We start from the raw sequence: 17783 nt of genomic DNA on the forward strand, positions 1-17783 counted from the left end.
ACTGATTGGTGAACTATCTGGTAGGTATAGAACGCTATAGTTGAGTCTCATTGTCTCAATACAGTATCTATCTTATTTAAAAAACAAGATTCATCAATTCCAACTTACAAATTAGTGTCTACATATAAACTCCATCTGAGAATAGTAGAGTATAATATGGCTCATAACATACTACCCCGAAATTATAGTTGTACGGTTTGAGTGCTTTGCTCAGCCGAATGATGTCAACAGCAAAGTTTTCCTAAAAGTCTTGTGAGCCTTGTCTCCTATATGGCAAAACCCAACTGGTCAAAGAAAAACTTTGGCTGGAGAGGGTAATAAAACAGTAGACTTCATCAGGTAGATAAAAAACACTTTTACTGCTCTTTTGTCAGCTTGCAGTCACTCTGGACTTATTGATAAAGGGTGGAAGTATTACCACCTTATGTCAAAAAAATTTGGGATTATCCCAACACCAGAACACCATGTTTGCATTGTAGACATGATTGGACGGGCTGGTATTTGCTCCATGTGGAGCCTGAAAATAGTAGCTATTATGTAACTGTTTCAAACCTTTATGCATACAAGATAGAAGGATTGACGAAACCCTGTGGTCATAGCATTGTTGATTAAACGGTGGATCAAAAACCATATAAGCTATACAGTGCGAAGAATGACAAAAAATGTTCCACTTCACCGACTACTTCCGGCAGGCTCTCTTAAATGTGACACAGGTATCTGATTCAAAAGCTTTGCTTTCTACTCCATGTTTTTCAATGAGTTCTGTCTACTCTATGTTCATAAGGTTTAATTTTTTTAACCGCATGGCATAATTTTCTAATTCTATTTCTGTTCAAATGCAATAGTCCTTCTATTCCACTGCTGTTTCTTTATTGACAATTGTTGCTATAAACATATCTTGATGATAGTACTAAAAGCTACGTGCAGTAGACCTTGATGAATTTTTTCTCTAATTGTGCCAGTATTGGATAGACTGCAACTTCTTTTTATATGAATAACTTGATATATGTCATGCATTTTCTTGAACTTAGTTTCTGGCTACTCTGTAAGATGTCTAATTAGCCTTCCAGTACTCATATTCTTATGAATCGCTGTCATATCCTTTCAAAGGTTGTGTTCAGTAGAATATCCAAAATTATAATGTGGAATCCACATTGTTTGTGGATTGTTTCTCCATTGCCTATTTGAACTGTTGCAATTCCTTTGAAAGTATCTAATAGATGAATTATACTTCTCCACCAGAATGATCACCAGGTACTTTCCATTTCTCATGTACATAGTTTGACCAAATAGTGAATGAATCCTTGAGGAATAAAATGTGTACATGCTGATTGGTATATGCTTGCTAGACCGCAGAAGACATCAAGGAGTATAGGGAAAAGAAGATGAATAGTCCACGGAGGCATAGGTTTGGTGTTTAGTTTCTGTTTCAAATCACTTTCATCTTTTTGCAGCGCATTATCATTCATCGCACTACTTTTGCTAACTAACTCATTGCACTATTTGGACCAATCATATTCCTGCCTTAGCGACGGGCCATACAGTGCGCCAATGGCGCGCTATTTTCTAGTCTTTACAATCTAAGTCTCTTCGGATTCTCGGCCCTTGGTTGAGCTACGTTGGCAAGAAATCTATGGCCGTAGGATCACGATCTGGCGGTGATGGGCCGGTCTCCATAGTGCGTCCTGGAACCCTCTAGAGCACCCGCCGCCACAGCGATATTCCTCTCCTCACCTCTCCTGGTCACAGAGATGAAGAAAGAACCCGTGCACCGAGCTGCCTTCTCGTTGTCGTCCTCCCCCCAACGTTGCCTTCTCCCCCATGCCTGAAGCCCCCGTCGCGATACTGACTTCTCCCCGCTCCCGAGGGCCCCGCTGCCACTCCACCTCTCCTTGTCCCCATCTCTCCCTTGCTCCCTCATGTGTCGCGCCACCCTCCACCTCCAACGCTGTCTACGTCGATCCAACCCCCGGCTCACCGTCTGTTCCTTTGTGTGCTGCGCCAAAGCTCCCTCTCGGCATTGTCGCCGCTTCCTCCCCAGTGTGCGTCGCCCGTCGCCTCTGTGTCCCCGAATCGCGCGGCCGCAGCGTCGCCTTGCGCTGCCACTATCCCTTCCTCCACCTGGTACTGCCCCACTCTGCGAACTCCTCTCCTCACTGTCCGATCAGCCCACCATGCCTCGCCTCCCAGCGAAAGGGGAGAACTTGATAAAATCATGTTTAAACTGACAGAGATACAAGATCATGTGACCTCTAGTCTCTGCGAGCTGACGCACAGGTCCCACGTACTCCTCTGTCGTGGCCTCGCTCTGGATCGCTGCCTATCCCAGACGCCCTACGCGCCAGACTCTACGTCCCCTCCTCTCCACCGCCGCACCGCCCTTTCCCCAACCGTGGCTTGCTCACGTGGGACGCCTACGGTCAAGCCAACATGGGTAATGGCGGGCATTGACCCTCTATCGACGCAAGCGGTAGCTCCAGCACTGAGGTGCCGCACAGGTGGCGCGTAGATGGCCAACGATGGGTAGCACATATGATAGTGCGTCAAGTCTTCCTGATTTCGTGGTGGTGCCAATGGCATAGCAGTAGGGTCGGCCGTAGTGACAGTCAATGGCTGAAACCTGCCCTGCCCTGCCCTCACTACCCACCCTCACACTCTTCCTCTTGCTTTCTTGGCCGGTAGAGGTTCGTGAGCTCTGCTTCTTCTCTACTACGGTGGCAGAATTGTACTTTGGAGCTATGGACTAGTTCGTTCCTCATCTTTGCTTGTTCGTCGAATCTAATCTGTTGGTTGTGGCGATGTGGGTGATGTGGATGCGGTGCTGGTTGTTGGCCTGCTCGCTGTGATCCTGCTGTTGTCCACCGTGACGCTCTCCCCGGCCGACATCAACTATGAAGGTATCTACTATTCTCTCCTAATCTTTTTCTCCAAAATCTATACAAAGTTCCAATCTTTTCAATTGTCTCCTCATCAATCCGGCACAAGAGTACTTTGTGAAAATTATAAAAAGACTCCCTTTTCTTTGCAATCATAGGTTTAAAGTTCATGTAAAAGATCACACTTTGGATAAGAACACGAAAATGTAGTTGTTGTGCTTGTGTTTCCTTACCAAGCATCATGCTTGTCGAGTTTTAGCTATTTCCTGGTATTACAATTTGGAGCTGCCTTCTCGTCATCGTCCTCCCCTCGACGTTGGGCTTCTCCCTCGAGCCTGAAGCCCCCATCGCGACAATGACTTCTCATCCCTGCGCCCGAAGGCTTTGCTGCTACTCCGCCTCTCCCCTTCCTCGTCTCTCCCTTGCTCCTTCATGTGTCTCGCACCCGTGGCCCCCTCCACCTCCAACGTCGTCTGCGTCGATCCAACCCCTGGCTCGCGGCCTACCTCTGTGCCGCCATCTCTTGCTTTGTGTGCTGCGCCAAAGCTCCCTCTCGGCACCGCTACCGCTTCCTCTGCAGCGTGCGCCCCCCGTCGCCCCTGTGTCCCCGAATCGCGCGGCCGCAGTGTTGCCTTGCGCTACCACCATCTGCCCTTGCTCCTCACTGTCCGGTCAGCCACCCATGCCTCATGTCCCAGTGAAAGGGGAGAACTTGATAAAATCATGTTTAAACCGACAGAGATACAAGATCCTGTGACCTCTGGTCTCTGCGAGCTGCCGCACAGGTCCCGTGTCCTCCTCAAAGTTCTGAATTTTGATCTGGTTTACTCTCATCAATATGTTTTCGTTTCACTTCTACAATCCAAGAGCTGCTACCAGAAGCATCTTGAATGTTTCCAATCAGATTTAGAGACATCGTTTGTTTTCAGCAAAAGAGGGAGTGCCTGATATAATTTCAGACGGAGTTACCAAGTGTGTGGCATTCCCTCCAACCTGAAATGTCAAACCGGAATTTGGAAGCATCCTTAGCTAATATATCTTTTCTCATGGGCATGGGTGTATCTTGCCTTTTCAAAGCATCATGCTGCATTACTTGCTGTTCAATTAATATTTATTACCACAGAAAGAGTCATCTTTGCTCTTCTTTCACTTTCGGTTTAGTAATAACCGGTAGTGATAATATATTACTACCGATTCATAAGTTTTAGTGTATATAAAAAGCCGAGCCAGCAAGAACCGGTAGTGATAGTGATTATCATGCTGGTTTATTATATGAACCAGAACCGACAGTGATATTAGTTCATCAAAAGACGTGTCTTTAATAACCGGTAGTGATATAAAAAAATCTATATGTTTTCTCACGCTCGCCTGCTCGTCTTCTCTCGAGCACTTTTAAATATTTCACATTCGATCCCAAGCTCTCACAATCGATCACTCTCACCCTCTCTCCCTCCAATGTCACCGCCGCTGTCGACTCCACCACCGCCTCCACTGTTGTCTTCTCCGGCCACGCCTCTCACACCTACGTCATCATCCGGTGAGGAGGAGGAGACCCTTCGTATGAGTAATTGTTTAAATTGTATTCTAATTAATCATTAGGACACAATCATTTACACAATCACGACCACAATGATTAACCAGAATTCAATCTTGGTAGTTTCGGCAAGTGTTTTATATTCAAGATCGGAACAAGAGCCTTTACAACAGGATCCATCACATCAAAGTATAATAAAGAGCGAGTAATGAGATTGTATTACAAGTCTTTAGGTTATTATAGATTTTCATCCATTTACAGAAATGTATGCTAGGATGACAAAAGCAAAACTTAACCTCCTAACTGCTTAGAGATACTACGCAGTGGACTAACAAGTCTATGAACAATAAAAGATGGGTGAAGCCATTTGCCCTGAGGTATCACCCTAAAACCTCGCCACTCGAGTAGTTTGCACTACTGGCCATCACCTACATCGGCGGGCGTGAAGTAACCAAACACAAGCTCCTCCTAACCTGTAGTACATGTAAAAGCAGCGTGGGTACGAATGTACTTGCAAGACTTAATTCGTAATGGGTACATATAATAACTCGACTCCAAGGATTATGCATCTGGATGAGTTACCAAGGAATTGGCCACAAGGTTAGGTAGATTCACATGCAAAAGCAATTTTGACACAAAAGTGTGAGCATCTACACTTAACCACATATACCCTTCTATCCAAAAATCCATAACATAAACATATCTGTAACAGAACCATCTTATCTTATCAATAGTCATCACCAATTAATTCCCAACATACCATACATCATCCCATTTTGGACTCTATGACTGCTGCAAATGGATAGAAGCATGCTCATGACTGAGAGCGTGGCAATTCGAATTGTTCTAACACCCTGCAGGGGTACATCTTTACCCACACGACTTGGGTCCATCCTCTTGGCCTTCGAAACAACCTTTCTTGTACCCAGAACTATCCACTTGCACATACCCCTATAGCACAGGGGTTACTGTGAGCGTGTCCCAGACACCTCCGGCTCCCCACCACCTTGCTTCTCCCATTCTTTTTCCCTTACGCGTCATAAGGCCGCAAGGAAAGTATCAGCACAGTGTACGATACTCGACTCATCCGTCTATTATATGAATATGTGGTAGTACGGAAAGTGTTAAGGCCAACTACAACAATGGTCATTTCTTAAACGACTCAGGCGGACCTATAGCATCCAAGACTCCGTTCTCGAGCCATACCTATTGCCTGTCCAAATCTCGCCTCATTCTCACGATCTCATATCTTCCAGCAACATCATTATCTTTGTGAACATCAATAAGACCTAGGCTTGCGAACGATGGTTGAACCACCCCTTGACTTCTACCGAGAACCTATGCATTGCTAAGCAACTCGAATAACTTTTAAGTTAGACAACCACAGTGTTATGGCAAGGCAACAAGGATAGGGATTAGCAACAATTCAAGGTAGAAGTAATGCATGAACATAGGTTCTACCCACATACCCAACATAGGCTCGCTAGCATGCATAACATACATAGGCGATAATTTATCAATTTACATTCCACATGATCCAAAATATAAGGTAGAATATGCTTAGATGCTTGCCTTATTGCTCTGGTGCTTCGCTCATGAATTCTGGTTTGGTGTCAGCTTCGACCACATGAACTGTCAGCGCGTCACTCTCTAAACAATCAAGAATGCACTAAATAAACCAACAAATGATGGAAGAGGAAAATGCTTATGATGCATGATTGTGAGCGACATGGAAGGTGTCACGTCTCGAAAGCATTCGTAAACAAAAACCAACGACACAAGCTATGAAAAGTTTGAACCTCATCTAAGACATCCTAAGTTCACTAGGTACTAGACAGCTGGCGGTCGGACCGGGGATATGGTGGTCGGACCGTAGGAATCGAGTAGAGAAGAATTTGGTACTAAGTAGGCCTGGCGGTTGGACCGGATGTTTGGCGATCAGACCGTGGCTGGCGATCAGACCAGCCCTAATGGTGGTCTGATTCCTGACTGTGGAGTTTGACTGATATTTTGAACCGACTTAGCCTCAACTGGCGGTCAATCCGGCCCTAGTGGCGGTCAGACCACTCACCACTAGGCCCTACTGGCGCCACTCGGCAAACTTGCCTGCGAAGGCTTCGACATTGCCTTCAACCACGAAGGGTACCAAAACGCTCCATGAGACTAGATGAGTGTTTCTAGGGTGGTTTGGACGACATGCTATGGGCCAAACTCGAAGAACTGCATTAAAGAGATCTAGAACTCGGGTCTAGCTTGGGTTTCTCGATTCAAACCAAAACAGCGATTGGCTAGAGCTTGGAATCAATGGAAAAAAGGTAGGGGAAGGCTCACCTCGGCGTTGGGAAGATTTCTATTGGATTAGACAACTCCAGGGAAGCTCCAATTTGTAGGTCGGGCTCCAGGGAGGTGATTTTGCCCGAGGTGGAAGAACTCGCGTGAAAACATCTCCAGCGAGGGAGAAGAGGGGGAAGATCTTGGGCAAGCCTTCGGGAAGCTCAAGGAAGTCCTCTCCGTCGATCTCCGGTCGTCAAGGACGTTAGGGATGATTCTCTCCTTCTCTCTCTAAGGTTGAGTTAGGAAGAGAGTGAGAGAGAAATAAACGAGAGAGAGAGAGAGAGAGAGCGAATGTCGCTTGATGACTTAAGTAGAAAACCCTTTGCGCTTTGGCGGTTAGACTGCGAGGGGCGGTCTTGTGCTTAAAACCTTTTGCGCCCTGGCGGTCAGATCGCGGGTGGTCTCAGTTAGACTGCAAGGGGTGGTTTGGTGCTGAACACCTGGTCTCCTTTTTCCTTTTTTCCCTTTCTCATTCTATTATTCTTTTCCAAAGCCTAGGGGGTACTTCTAACTAGCTCTAGACCATTTTCGCTCACAAGTACAACTATACATGCGACGGAATTTGCGCAAAACATAATACTAAGGTGATTATGCTCTCTTTACCTAGATTAGGATTTTGGGATGTGACAACCCTCCCTCCCTAAAAAGAATCTCGTCCCAAGATTCGACTACTTCAAGGGGAAGGTAAAGAGGGATTTGGGATGGTACTCACAATGTTCCAAATAGGTTAGGGTAATTGGAGCGGATTTGATCCTCACGCTCTCAAGTAGTTTCATCCTCCGTGTGGTTATTCTATTGCACTTTGACAAATTTTATGGATTGGCATCTGGTCTTACGTTCTAAATCATCCAAAATTCGAATTGGTCGCTCGCAATAAGATAGATTCAGTCGCAAGTCTTAAGTTGCAACTTCAATGGCTTCGGTTGGGACTCGAAGACATTTATTCAATTGCAAGACATGTAACACATTATGCACAACAGAGAGGGATGGAGGTAAACCCAATTAATAGGCAACCTTGCCTCGTCGGGCAATAATTCAGAAAGGACCAACATAACGTGGCGTCAACTTTCCTTTTATTTGAAAACGTTACGTTTCTCTGAGAGGAGAGATCTTGAGATAGATGAAGTCTCCAATTTTGAATACAAGCTCACGCCGATGACGATCGGCATAGCTCTTCTAATGAGATTGAACTGTGAGAAGATACTTGTGAATGGTTAGGACATGTTCTTCTACCTCTTTGATCAAATCTGGGCCTAGAAAAGCTCTTTTGGCAGACTCGGACCAATTCAACGGTGTTCGGCATCTTCTTCCATAGAGAGCTTTGAAAGGTGACATTTTAATATTGGATTGATAGCTGATGTTGTATGAGAACTTCTACTTCTTTCTATACGTGAGAGCACAAGCTCACAACATGTCTTCAAGTATTTGATTTACCCTTTCTATTTGACCATTGGTTTGAGGATGGTAGGCGGTGCTATGGAAGAGTTCGATTCCAATAGCTTTATGAAGGCTTTGTTTAATAATCAACCATTATCAGCGATGGGGCTATTTGGCGTGGTAATGCCACACCATCTTTCTAGTAGTAGTGCTACCGTGGGTTGGTATGATGATAGCACCATCTGTGAAGTCACAGTGGGAACAATAATCCGCGAGATGGTGAACAGTAATTGCACCCGGTAATGTAGCAATGCAAATGCATGTAGAAAGTATTGGTAAGAGAAGTACTGTACCATCAAATCTTGTCCGTCCATCTCAGATCCAAGGTTCACGGCGGAGTGAAATCAGAGGACGTGGATTCAACACCACAAACCGCAGTAGCGGAAGTGTTCTAAGTTTCATGGTCATTTCATAGGTGGGGCTTTTAGAGTATTGCATTACTGAGCATTGGATTTTTAATTGGTTTTGTCATTTGAATTTTTACTTTGATTTGAATTGACCCTAAAGTTCATATTCAAATTTGCTCTTTTAAATAAATAGCAAAATAATGTTTAAATCTTAAAGCTATGGACCAAAACCTAATCATACCTAAAGCCCGATGCCAAGCCCGGCATCCATCTTTTCCTCTCTCTCTCTCTCTCACTGGTTCTTTCTCTTTCGGCCCAATCACTCACTCTCTCTCTCTCCTTCTTTCGCTGACGAGCTGGCTTGGGGACTATTGCGTCATCCCTCACCTCCCGCCAGGAGCTAACGCAGCGCACACGGCATTGCTCAGCACCGTGCCCGTGTCCCGCTCTGACAAGCCGTTCCCGCGTCTCTCTTCTCTCTTGCTTTTGCCGCACCTGCGCCTCCTCCGTACGATCTGAGAGCGACGTCGAGCCACCTAGTGCGAGAATCTTCTGGAAGCAGCCAATCCATCTCGCATAAGGGTTACCTCTCAGTCCTAAAGTTTAGACTTCACCGTGCGCCACCGCTCTGCTCAACTCTGGCGACGGTTAACCGCCGCACCACCATGATGGCTTGGACTGAGGATCTCCCACTCATGTAGATCGTCCTAGCTGTGGATTCAGACCCGATCCGTTGATGCAGCTGCCGCCCCTGCCTGAGTCAAGGCTGAGTGGGTCCCACAGACCCCACCTGCCATCCGTCGCCCGGTCTCACCCTCCTTTAGTCCACAGCAAGCCGGTCTATGGTGGACCACAGAGACATCTCACCTTTGGTCCATGCACCGTAGACCAGGTCCACCACGTGACAGCTTTATCCAGTCGCATAGTCAATGACAGCCATGGCCCACATGTCAGCCGGTTAATTCCAGAAAATCCCGAGAAAAATCAGAGAAAAAGAAAAGACAGGGAATATTCCCTGATAATTTTAGAAAACATTTAAACCTTTGAAAATTCATAACTAATTCAAATTGAAGTTCTAAAAATGTGAAACCAACTTCATTAATTTTCTAAAATTGTACTCTAACCAATAAAAATATGTTAAATTGCATTTGGAGTTCTTTTGGGTCTTCCATTTGTATTTGTATTTGAATTTAAATTCCTCTTTAGTATATGTTTATTTATTTCTGTCGTAAATCGTAATGCATAGACCAAGACTAGGTTGAAGAAGATCAGGAAGACCTGGAGTACCAGCCAAAGTTTGAGGAAGGTGAGGAAGAGTATCAAGCATGCCCTTTTAATCCCTTGACCATATTTATCCTAATATTTCTGCGTAGATGAATAGTATTCACACCTGCTTTACTTTAATTTACTGTTGTTGATTGATTAAGCCCTTGATTGCATGACCTGTTGATTGAGCCACTGCCTTGATTGATTGAGTCCCTGTTTGTACCATTGTTAGCATATGATCCTAGTATATATTCATGCTTAGGATTTATTTATGCTTATAGAACTGCTTAGCTTGCTTGCATGAGATACTGCTTCCATTTATGTACCATCACATTTCATTTATGCTTTGTATCTGTGATGGCTTTGTATCTCTTGGTTGTGTGCGTTGGGCGGGGAAAAATGGTAAAGCTGTTGGCAGGGGTGAGACGGGAGGTACCTTGCGTACTATGCCAAGGGATGATCTGGAAATCCCCAAGTGGAGTATCTATGGCAGATAGAGTGTGTTTTGGGTGGAGGTGGTTGAAGGTGCTTGCCCCAGCCGCTTAAGGACTGAGTTTGCATCGTATATGTTCCCTTGCCTTATTGTACTAAGCACACAGCCTCTATGGCGAGGCTTAAATATCTGACTGATTAGGGGGGGGGTATGAATATTGTTGGAGATCGGGGAAGTGACAAAGGATGAGTTATTGTTCTTTTGGGAGGGCAATCCACTAGCCTTTGCCTTGCGAGGGGGTCGGGTGGTCACCCAATACTACTATAGGGTCCCAGAGCTAAATCTTAGAATTCTGGCGGAATGGTCCAGACCTGTTAGGCAGGATAGTACTCCCCCCTAGCCGGAGAGTCTCTCTGTTATGGTTCCCAGTTGCCAGGATCCCTTGGGTGACGTTGGGGCCATTTCGTGTGGGTCTAGATGTACAAGTTCCGCAGAGTCTTAATCTACATATATAGCCATGTCCACGGTTATAGACATGCCTTGGTTCCATCCTCATCGACTAGATTTTTGGGGTGTTACTTCTGGTTCTGTAGAAGCAAACACATATCTCCAACTCCAATTCTAGTTAGTCCATAATCAATATGGTCAAATGAAATTCCAAATCAATTCAAATCACATAAAGCTCATGCAAAACCGAAGATCATCAAACCAAATAAAGACACCCCTTGTAGTTATTTGACACGAAGTGACCGGCAGTTAATGCTGATGCAAGTGAGGGTCACCCTGATATTCTAGTGCAAGTGGAGGCCACCTGATATCCGGGACAGTGTGGCGTCGTGCCGTAATTGACGACCGGCTCAACATGCAAGTGGAGGCCACCTGATATCCGGGACAGTGTGGCGTCGTGCCGTAATTGACGACCGGCTCAACATCGCACCCTTACGGTTGCTTGCACTACTGTATTTATCATAATAGATAATATCTTCTAGGTAGGGGTAAAAGTATTTTTACTAGAGATCAGATTGTGTAAGTTCGACCGGTCCTGAATCCCTGCAATATGGTGCTAAGTGGAGGCCACCTGATATCCGGGACAGTGTGGCGTCGTGCCACAATTGATGACCGGCTCAACATTGCACCCTTAAGGTTGCTTGCACTACTGTATTTGTCATAATAGATAATATCTTCTAGGTAGGTGTAAAAGTATTTTTATTAGAGATCAGACTGTGTAAGTTCGATCGGTCCTGAATCCCTGCAGTATGGTGCTAACTTGTACCGTTATCTCTTTAAGGGCATACTTATATGTTTATACCCCGAATAACACTATAAATACAGGCCCCTGGCTACCAAACCAGACAATGAATTTTTTGACGATCCATATATTTTACGTTCCTTCCTCTCTACTGCTTCTCCAATCTTAAGCCATTCGTGTGAATATGCTCTCATCGTGTTTGTTCACGAAGACATTTTGTTCCGCCAACTTTCAGTGATGTACACCTGCCGAATACTTTTTTGGCGAGCAGCGAGTACGTACATGCACCAGGACGTGTCCTTATTACATTGTGCTCCCTGTAGCTAGCAAAACTGTGATGAGTAGTTACCCCATGCAAGTTAGAATTTATGTGTATTGGTGGGTCTGTAAAATTTATCAAATCAACATCTACAGTCCGCACTGTTGAGCATGATTCCATTACTTACCCACTGACAGTCCGCACTGTTGATTGCGAACGGTACTGACCCAATCAAAGACCAAAATACGGACCAACCAAACCATTTAATTAGCTCCATGGCACTTCATAACCAGTAACGAAGATGAGCACTCCTATCCTGATCGATCCGCATTCCTTTGTGGCCAAGCGGGCAGACATACACCCATGGAACTCGTGTAGTGCACCGGCTAGGTAGCAAGCTGCTCGCAGCCTAGCAAGCCATAGGAGGACCAATGAGAGTGTGTTCCTCCTCCCATTCGCCATTGGCCGACTAGGGATATTGCAACGTCACTTCACTACACCCGCTTTCTCGTCCGCCGTTGCCACTGTAGCTTGCCCAAATTAGCTACGGGTCGGTCGTCACCACCACAGCTCCCCAAATCACACTCGCACCCACGCCCTTTCCTCACATGCCACCTCGCTGGTCGCCGCCATTGCAAATCGATTGCCTGTCCCATCATGAATTGGCTGTAAGTCTGTAATTGATGAAAATGTTGGCTCACAAACCGAATTTTCCGGAATTTCAAGTGCATCATGTGCCTGATTTTATCCCTTTTTTCCCCTAAAACTTTTCTAAGAATTTTCGATTTCATTGTGTGCCTAATTTTATCCTTTTTCCCCTCTAAATTTTGTCGTAAATTCAGATTGAAGTTTAGCGTGAGGAGTTGGATTCTCTCTTTGCGAAGGTTTCTCGCTCTATAGTATTGATAACTTTGGTGAAAAAGGAGGAATGCCAGGATAACACCCAAGTCAAGGAAGAGCAGATCGTGCATGGCAATGTATTTGTGGTCCATGTCTATGATCATTTTACCATTGTATCTATGCATTCGTTCTTTGCTCGGTTCGAATATGAGAAGGTATCAGTTCTTTTCTCGAATGGTACTGAGACAGATGATACTACCATGATTAAAGTTAGCGGGGTGATGAGCCTCATGGTGGCTAAGGTTCCACATGGCGATTGGCTGAAGGCTGAATACGGTCAAATCACTGAAGATAATTGTTGAAAAAGAGCAAGGTATGCAAATTCTAAAGTTCTCTCACGTATTCATGATCCAAGATATTTTATGAAGCTTCTAGAACTATTTTTTCCATGGTAAAATTAGAATTATCTAGATGGGGATATTTTATATGAACTTTCTAGAAACTAGATATTTGTAGCATGGTATGGCTATAATCTTGCCAAGTGTCAGTCATCCAACGGCTTTGAATGCCTATATATAGAGGGTGTCACTACTTCATGATATACACATAAGTATGAGCATGGTAGATGAGAGCTAGGAGAGTAAGAGAGAAGGGTGAGTGCTAGGTTAGCCATCAATCAAAGAGTATTGTGTACTCTATTCAATATTTTTGGTCATGTAATAAAGAGTATCTTCTTGTAAGTAGTAGCCTCCTAGTTAGGCCCTTAGTTTCTAAGTACATAGTGCATATTAAGTTGTGATCTATCTGAAGGTTGACTCTGTCACCCGGGATCACTGATCCATCTGAAGGATGGCTCTGCCACCTGGGATCATAAGGGTCTAGGCTTCATTTGAAGGCTGGCAGTGCCACCCGAAAGCCAGCTTCATCTAAAGATAGGCTCGGCCACTCAAAAGTGAGAAGATGGTTCTGCCGTCAAAAGGACCCAGTGCACTAAGTTATTAGAAATTAAAAGGGGCTAACTGACTCGTATGAGTTAGGCTAGCTTAGGTCCTCAACCTAGTGGGTATTAGGACCACCCCGATTCCCAACAATAATGAGACTGCATTTACTCTTGTGACACAATACAAAAAACGTTTCTCATTTGCCAGTAAAATAATGTATGCCACTTTACTTTATTCTACCTCTTCAAGTTCGATTTAAAACGGTTATTAATTGTACATTTGTTATTGGCAGTTTCCCTTCTTGCAGATGCATCAATGCAAATGGAAAGGAAATGACCGGGTTTGATAAACAATTTGTCTTCCATCTCCATTTTGGAGGAAAGCGTATTTTACTGAAGCTTCAAAGAAACTGTATTCTGAACATAGGCAGCGGGTCATTGGTACCGTTGTCTTTAATATGGATGCAAGACTTGTTGGATTCGTTCATTTTTGTAGGAATACATTTGATGTCAAGCTTGCTGCGAGATCAGAAGCATTGTCTTCCAATCTGAATAAATGGCTAAAGGGTAAAGAGTTGAAAGTAAGAAAAATATTCAATTCCACAAAATTCTTATTGTTTGGTTCCAAATAAGTCATTTTGTTGTGTTTTGTGTTTTTTTGTTTATTTTCTCAATTTGGAGGACCACATCGCACCTTACATTGAGAAAAGGTGGCCCAGTTCGAAGAGTTAAAACAACATTTGTCTCATCAAAGGTTGGAGGAATAACTGGAACTCCTCTTTGCATATTATTGTCCTAGTGTTGTTCCTGTGGCATACATATTTCATATTATGTGAATTGTTCAATATGCATACATCTGCATATTTCAGTGCATGACTTGTTACTCTGCAAGCGAAGTGCTAGATGATTGAGATGTTTGGTTGTGGGCGCAACATGAACTGCAAGGAGGAAGCATGGGTGGCTTTCATGGGTCCCTTTTGGTGCCTTCCTCCTGTTTTTTCTTTGTTGGAGGGGGGAGGGGGGACGGACCATATGCATCTGTCACTTTGATGGTTGAACCACTTTGTATTGTTGATTGATAGACATGTATACCCAAGTCATGCATATTGCACTGACTACCGAGGAAACCTGCATGGGTTTTCATGAGGGCTTCCTTACATAAGTATAGAGAGTGGTAGTTTCAAGGGTCTTGTAGTGGGCATTTAAGACGAATATTGAGCAGTTTTGCTGCACTAATTTTCCTTCACGGGGATTCTCTCATGCGCAATACAAACTGCACATTTTGATCTGTCCTATTGAAAACAAACTACAAATTATGCGCACCATTGCCGCATTTCTATTGCTTTTGTTATGAAATAGCTTGACCAAACTAGTAGCTGATGTGCTTGCTTTTGTAAATCAAGTGACTTAGAGTAAGCTGTGTGAGGTTTGCAATTACAGTCCTTGAAATCCAATTATTAAAGCTTGATGGAAAGAATTGGCTGAGCTGCAAATCTATGTGTCTTGGTACTCTAGGAATCTCTGTTGTTTGTTAAACACTCAAACCCAGTTGTAATCTCGAGGAGTTTATAAGATTGATTGACCTGAGATGCTTAAATAAAGCGCATATACGTTTACCTTTTCTTTTATCTATATCAGCATTTGCATTTATTTCTGGGGCTAAAATGGTGTTGCCGCACCTGATAGCTCTCGTCTCTAGACATTTACATGTCTTTGTACAATATTTTGACATAATCATATATGGATCATGCATAGTATTTAAATTGAACAGAGTCTGATATTTAAATATAACGGTAGGCTACGTACTCATATGAAGTTTCATACAAACATACGACATGGTCATAGGTATTGTGATAATTTAATTGTTATAATTGAAGTCTAAAGTTGCATCAGTACATATTAATATATGGTTGATAATTGCATCGTACATGTACAGTTGAGGTTAAGCATGATGCCATTTCCTTAAAAGGCTCCTGATTAGATTGAAGCACTTTTATCTTCTACTTGTTAAGATTAAAACACATAAATAAAAGGAAAAGTTAGGTAGAATCAAAATAATATAACTGCAGATTTGCAGATCGCTTTGATTTAGCACTATCTTTTAGTGAACCTAAATTGACTCTATTTAAATACACCTTTAGTAAATTCACTCTTTTTTCTTGAACTATAGTTTAGCTTATCTCTGATGATCACTAAACAATACGCTAGTTTATAACACCATTTTACTTTGATTTGTTATCATTAACATAGGCCTACTGTTGTATTACAAGAAAGGAAGTTCGTTAGTACTGATGTATTGCAAGAAAGGAACTTCAGTAGTGCAATTGCTGTTAATAAGTGAGGAGCATTATTATTTTGTTTACAATGTATTGGAGAACTGAAAGGCAATGGATATGGCATAAGTAATTAGAATTTCTTTCAAAGACTACAAATCATAGAGACCAGCCCTTATGGACGCAAACAATGTAGTTATTGTGAGGAGTTCAATTATTAGAATTGTCTCCATTATTCCATGGCATATTTAATAATTTTGTTCCAATAGTATTACAGTAATGACATGGCATGGTCTTGTGATCTTGCTAGCAGCACCACAGCTACATTATTGCTCTGTACCAACATATCATGGGGTGGGTGTGTGTGTGTGATTGTGATGGTAAAGAAGACTAACTTTTTCAGCAACAGGGAGGGGTGTTTGTCAAAAAGAATGATTTCTTAAGCTGTCAGCCTATCACATGTGCGTGATTCATGGCTTGCTGCCATTAAGCACTCCACCACACCAAGATCACAATGTTGCACGGCTAACTGTTGTTGAAAATACAAGATTAAACAGCTAAGCGCCAATGAGCAATGAACATTTGTGCCAGTTCTGAAGGCCCAGCATTCAATGTGCCATGGTCCTGCAACGCTGTCCAGGACCTTGGAAGAGATGGCATGTCAACGGAAGTGTGGGGGTGAGGCGGCATGCATGGGAGTCGTGTTGAAAGACATTGCAGCGCGTGAGGAGGGAGGTAGAGGCGACAGCGTGCAGAGGCGGTGTCGGAGTAGGGCCTCGCTTGCCTCCTTTCATTATCCTCCCGGCCTCCACCCGGCCAGACCGAGGCGAGCAACCTAGGCGGAGGGAGGAGAAGGTGAGGGGCCTAGGAGGCGAATGCGTGCAGATCGCACGGGCATGCGCCTACTGTTCCGTTCCGATCCATCCCGTTCCCACTGGCCTTGCCTTTACCTCCATCCCATTGAATCATCGTGTCGCCATAGCCTTTCCTTCACTCTGTAGCGGCTTGGGGAGAGGAAGTAGCGTGTTGCTATAGTGGCCCATGCCACCTCCTTCTGCTCTGCTCACGTTGGCAGTGAGCTGACACCACCACACTCATCGCGAGTGGCTCCTTGTCGAGTCACCTCACCTCGTCCACAGGCGACATAAGTAGGGTCCCTGCCGAGAGTTGCACGAGGTCGAGGAAGAGGAGTTGCACGAGCACGGGTAAGATTGGCCACCTGGGGCTCGATCTAGCCGGAGAGGATAATGACCCGGTGACGAGGGACCTTGATCTGGTGGCGATGGCTGCTACGGAGGCGTGCAGTGTCTTCTGTAGATCGCGATGGGGAGAGTGGTGGGAGGAAACGATGGCAGCAGGAGGTGACGACTAATGGGAAAGAGGTGGTGGTTGGTCGCTGGAGGAGGCGCACGTCATAAATGGGATGGTGACCCCTTCTGCAAGATGTCGGGGGATCGATGAGGGCAACTAAGGAAAAGAGAACGGGATGTGAAATATAACGGGGAAGGACTTGATTGCAAGAACTTGTAATCCAATACTTATTGAAGTATTTGGATGTAAACATCACAAAAGTGAGATTGGACAGTTTGTACCCATCCGTGGTTCAGGGCTTGTTTGGTAGTGCTCCCTCTTATCTAAATTCTCTTGAGGGAGTGATTCTTTGAGGAAAATGATTTTGTAGCTGAAAGTGATTCTCTAGTAACTCTTTAGGGTAAACTCTATCCAGAAAATGATTATGTGTGGGAAGTGAATCAGAGGAATCTATTTTTTTAGCTCTCATCATCTAGTTCATTTTAGGAAATCACTCCCACAGAATCACTCTGGGAGCTAAAAACTAAAAATTGCTGTTTGGCAGAGCTCCCCTGATTCCACTCCGGGAGTTCTACCAAACATGCCCTCAATCCAACATCTGTGACGCTGATGGATAATGTGGAATGGCTCCTTTGCGAAGAAACACCCGTGATCGATCAACGCTTTGTAGCTGCACGCAGCTGG

The 17783-nt window shown here is 44.3% G+C and overlaps 1 protein-coding gene and 1 long non-coding RNA gene across 4 annotated transcripts in view; both read left to right on the forward strand.

Moving 5' to 3' along the window:
• The first annotated feature begins 351 nt into the window (after positions 1 to 351).
• The window catches only part of LOC133904086 (uncharacterized), a 43326-nt gene continuing 25894 nt past the window's right edge, over positions 352 to 17783 (forward strand). For 2 of the 3 annotated variants that reach the window (XM_062345563.1, XM_062345561.1), the window contains exon 1: positions 352 to 713. In XM_062345563.1, coding sequence (XP_062201547.1) covers positions 663 to 713 — 51 coding nt within the window. In that variant the 5' untranslated portion in view covers positions 352 to 662. Of the gene's footprint in view, positions 785 to 17783 lie in introns of all 3 variants that reach the window. The other variant, XM_062345562.1, reaches the window with a different exon arrangement.
• LOC133903020 (uncharacterized) lies at positions 13195 to 14300 on the forward strand. Its single transcript, XR_009907187.1, has 2 exons — positions 13195 to 13732; positions 13809 to 14300. It is a non-coding gene; the product is annotated as an uncharacterized LOC133903020 (long non-coding RNA).

Source organism: Phragmites australis, chromosome 21 (assembly GCF_958298935.1).
Source record: "Phragmites australis chromosome 21, lpPhrAust1.1, whole genome shotgun sequence".
Classification (NCBI taxonomy): Eukaryota; Viridiplantae; Streptophyta; class Magnoliopsida; order Poales; family Poaceae; genus Phragmites; species Phragmites australis.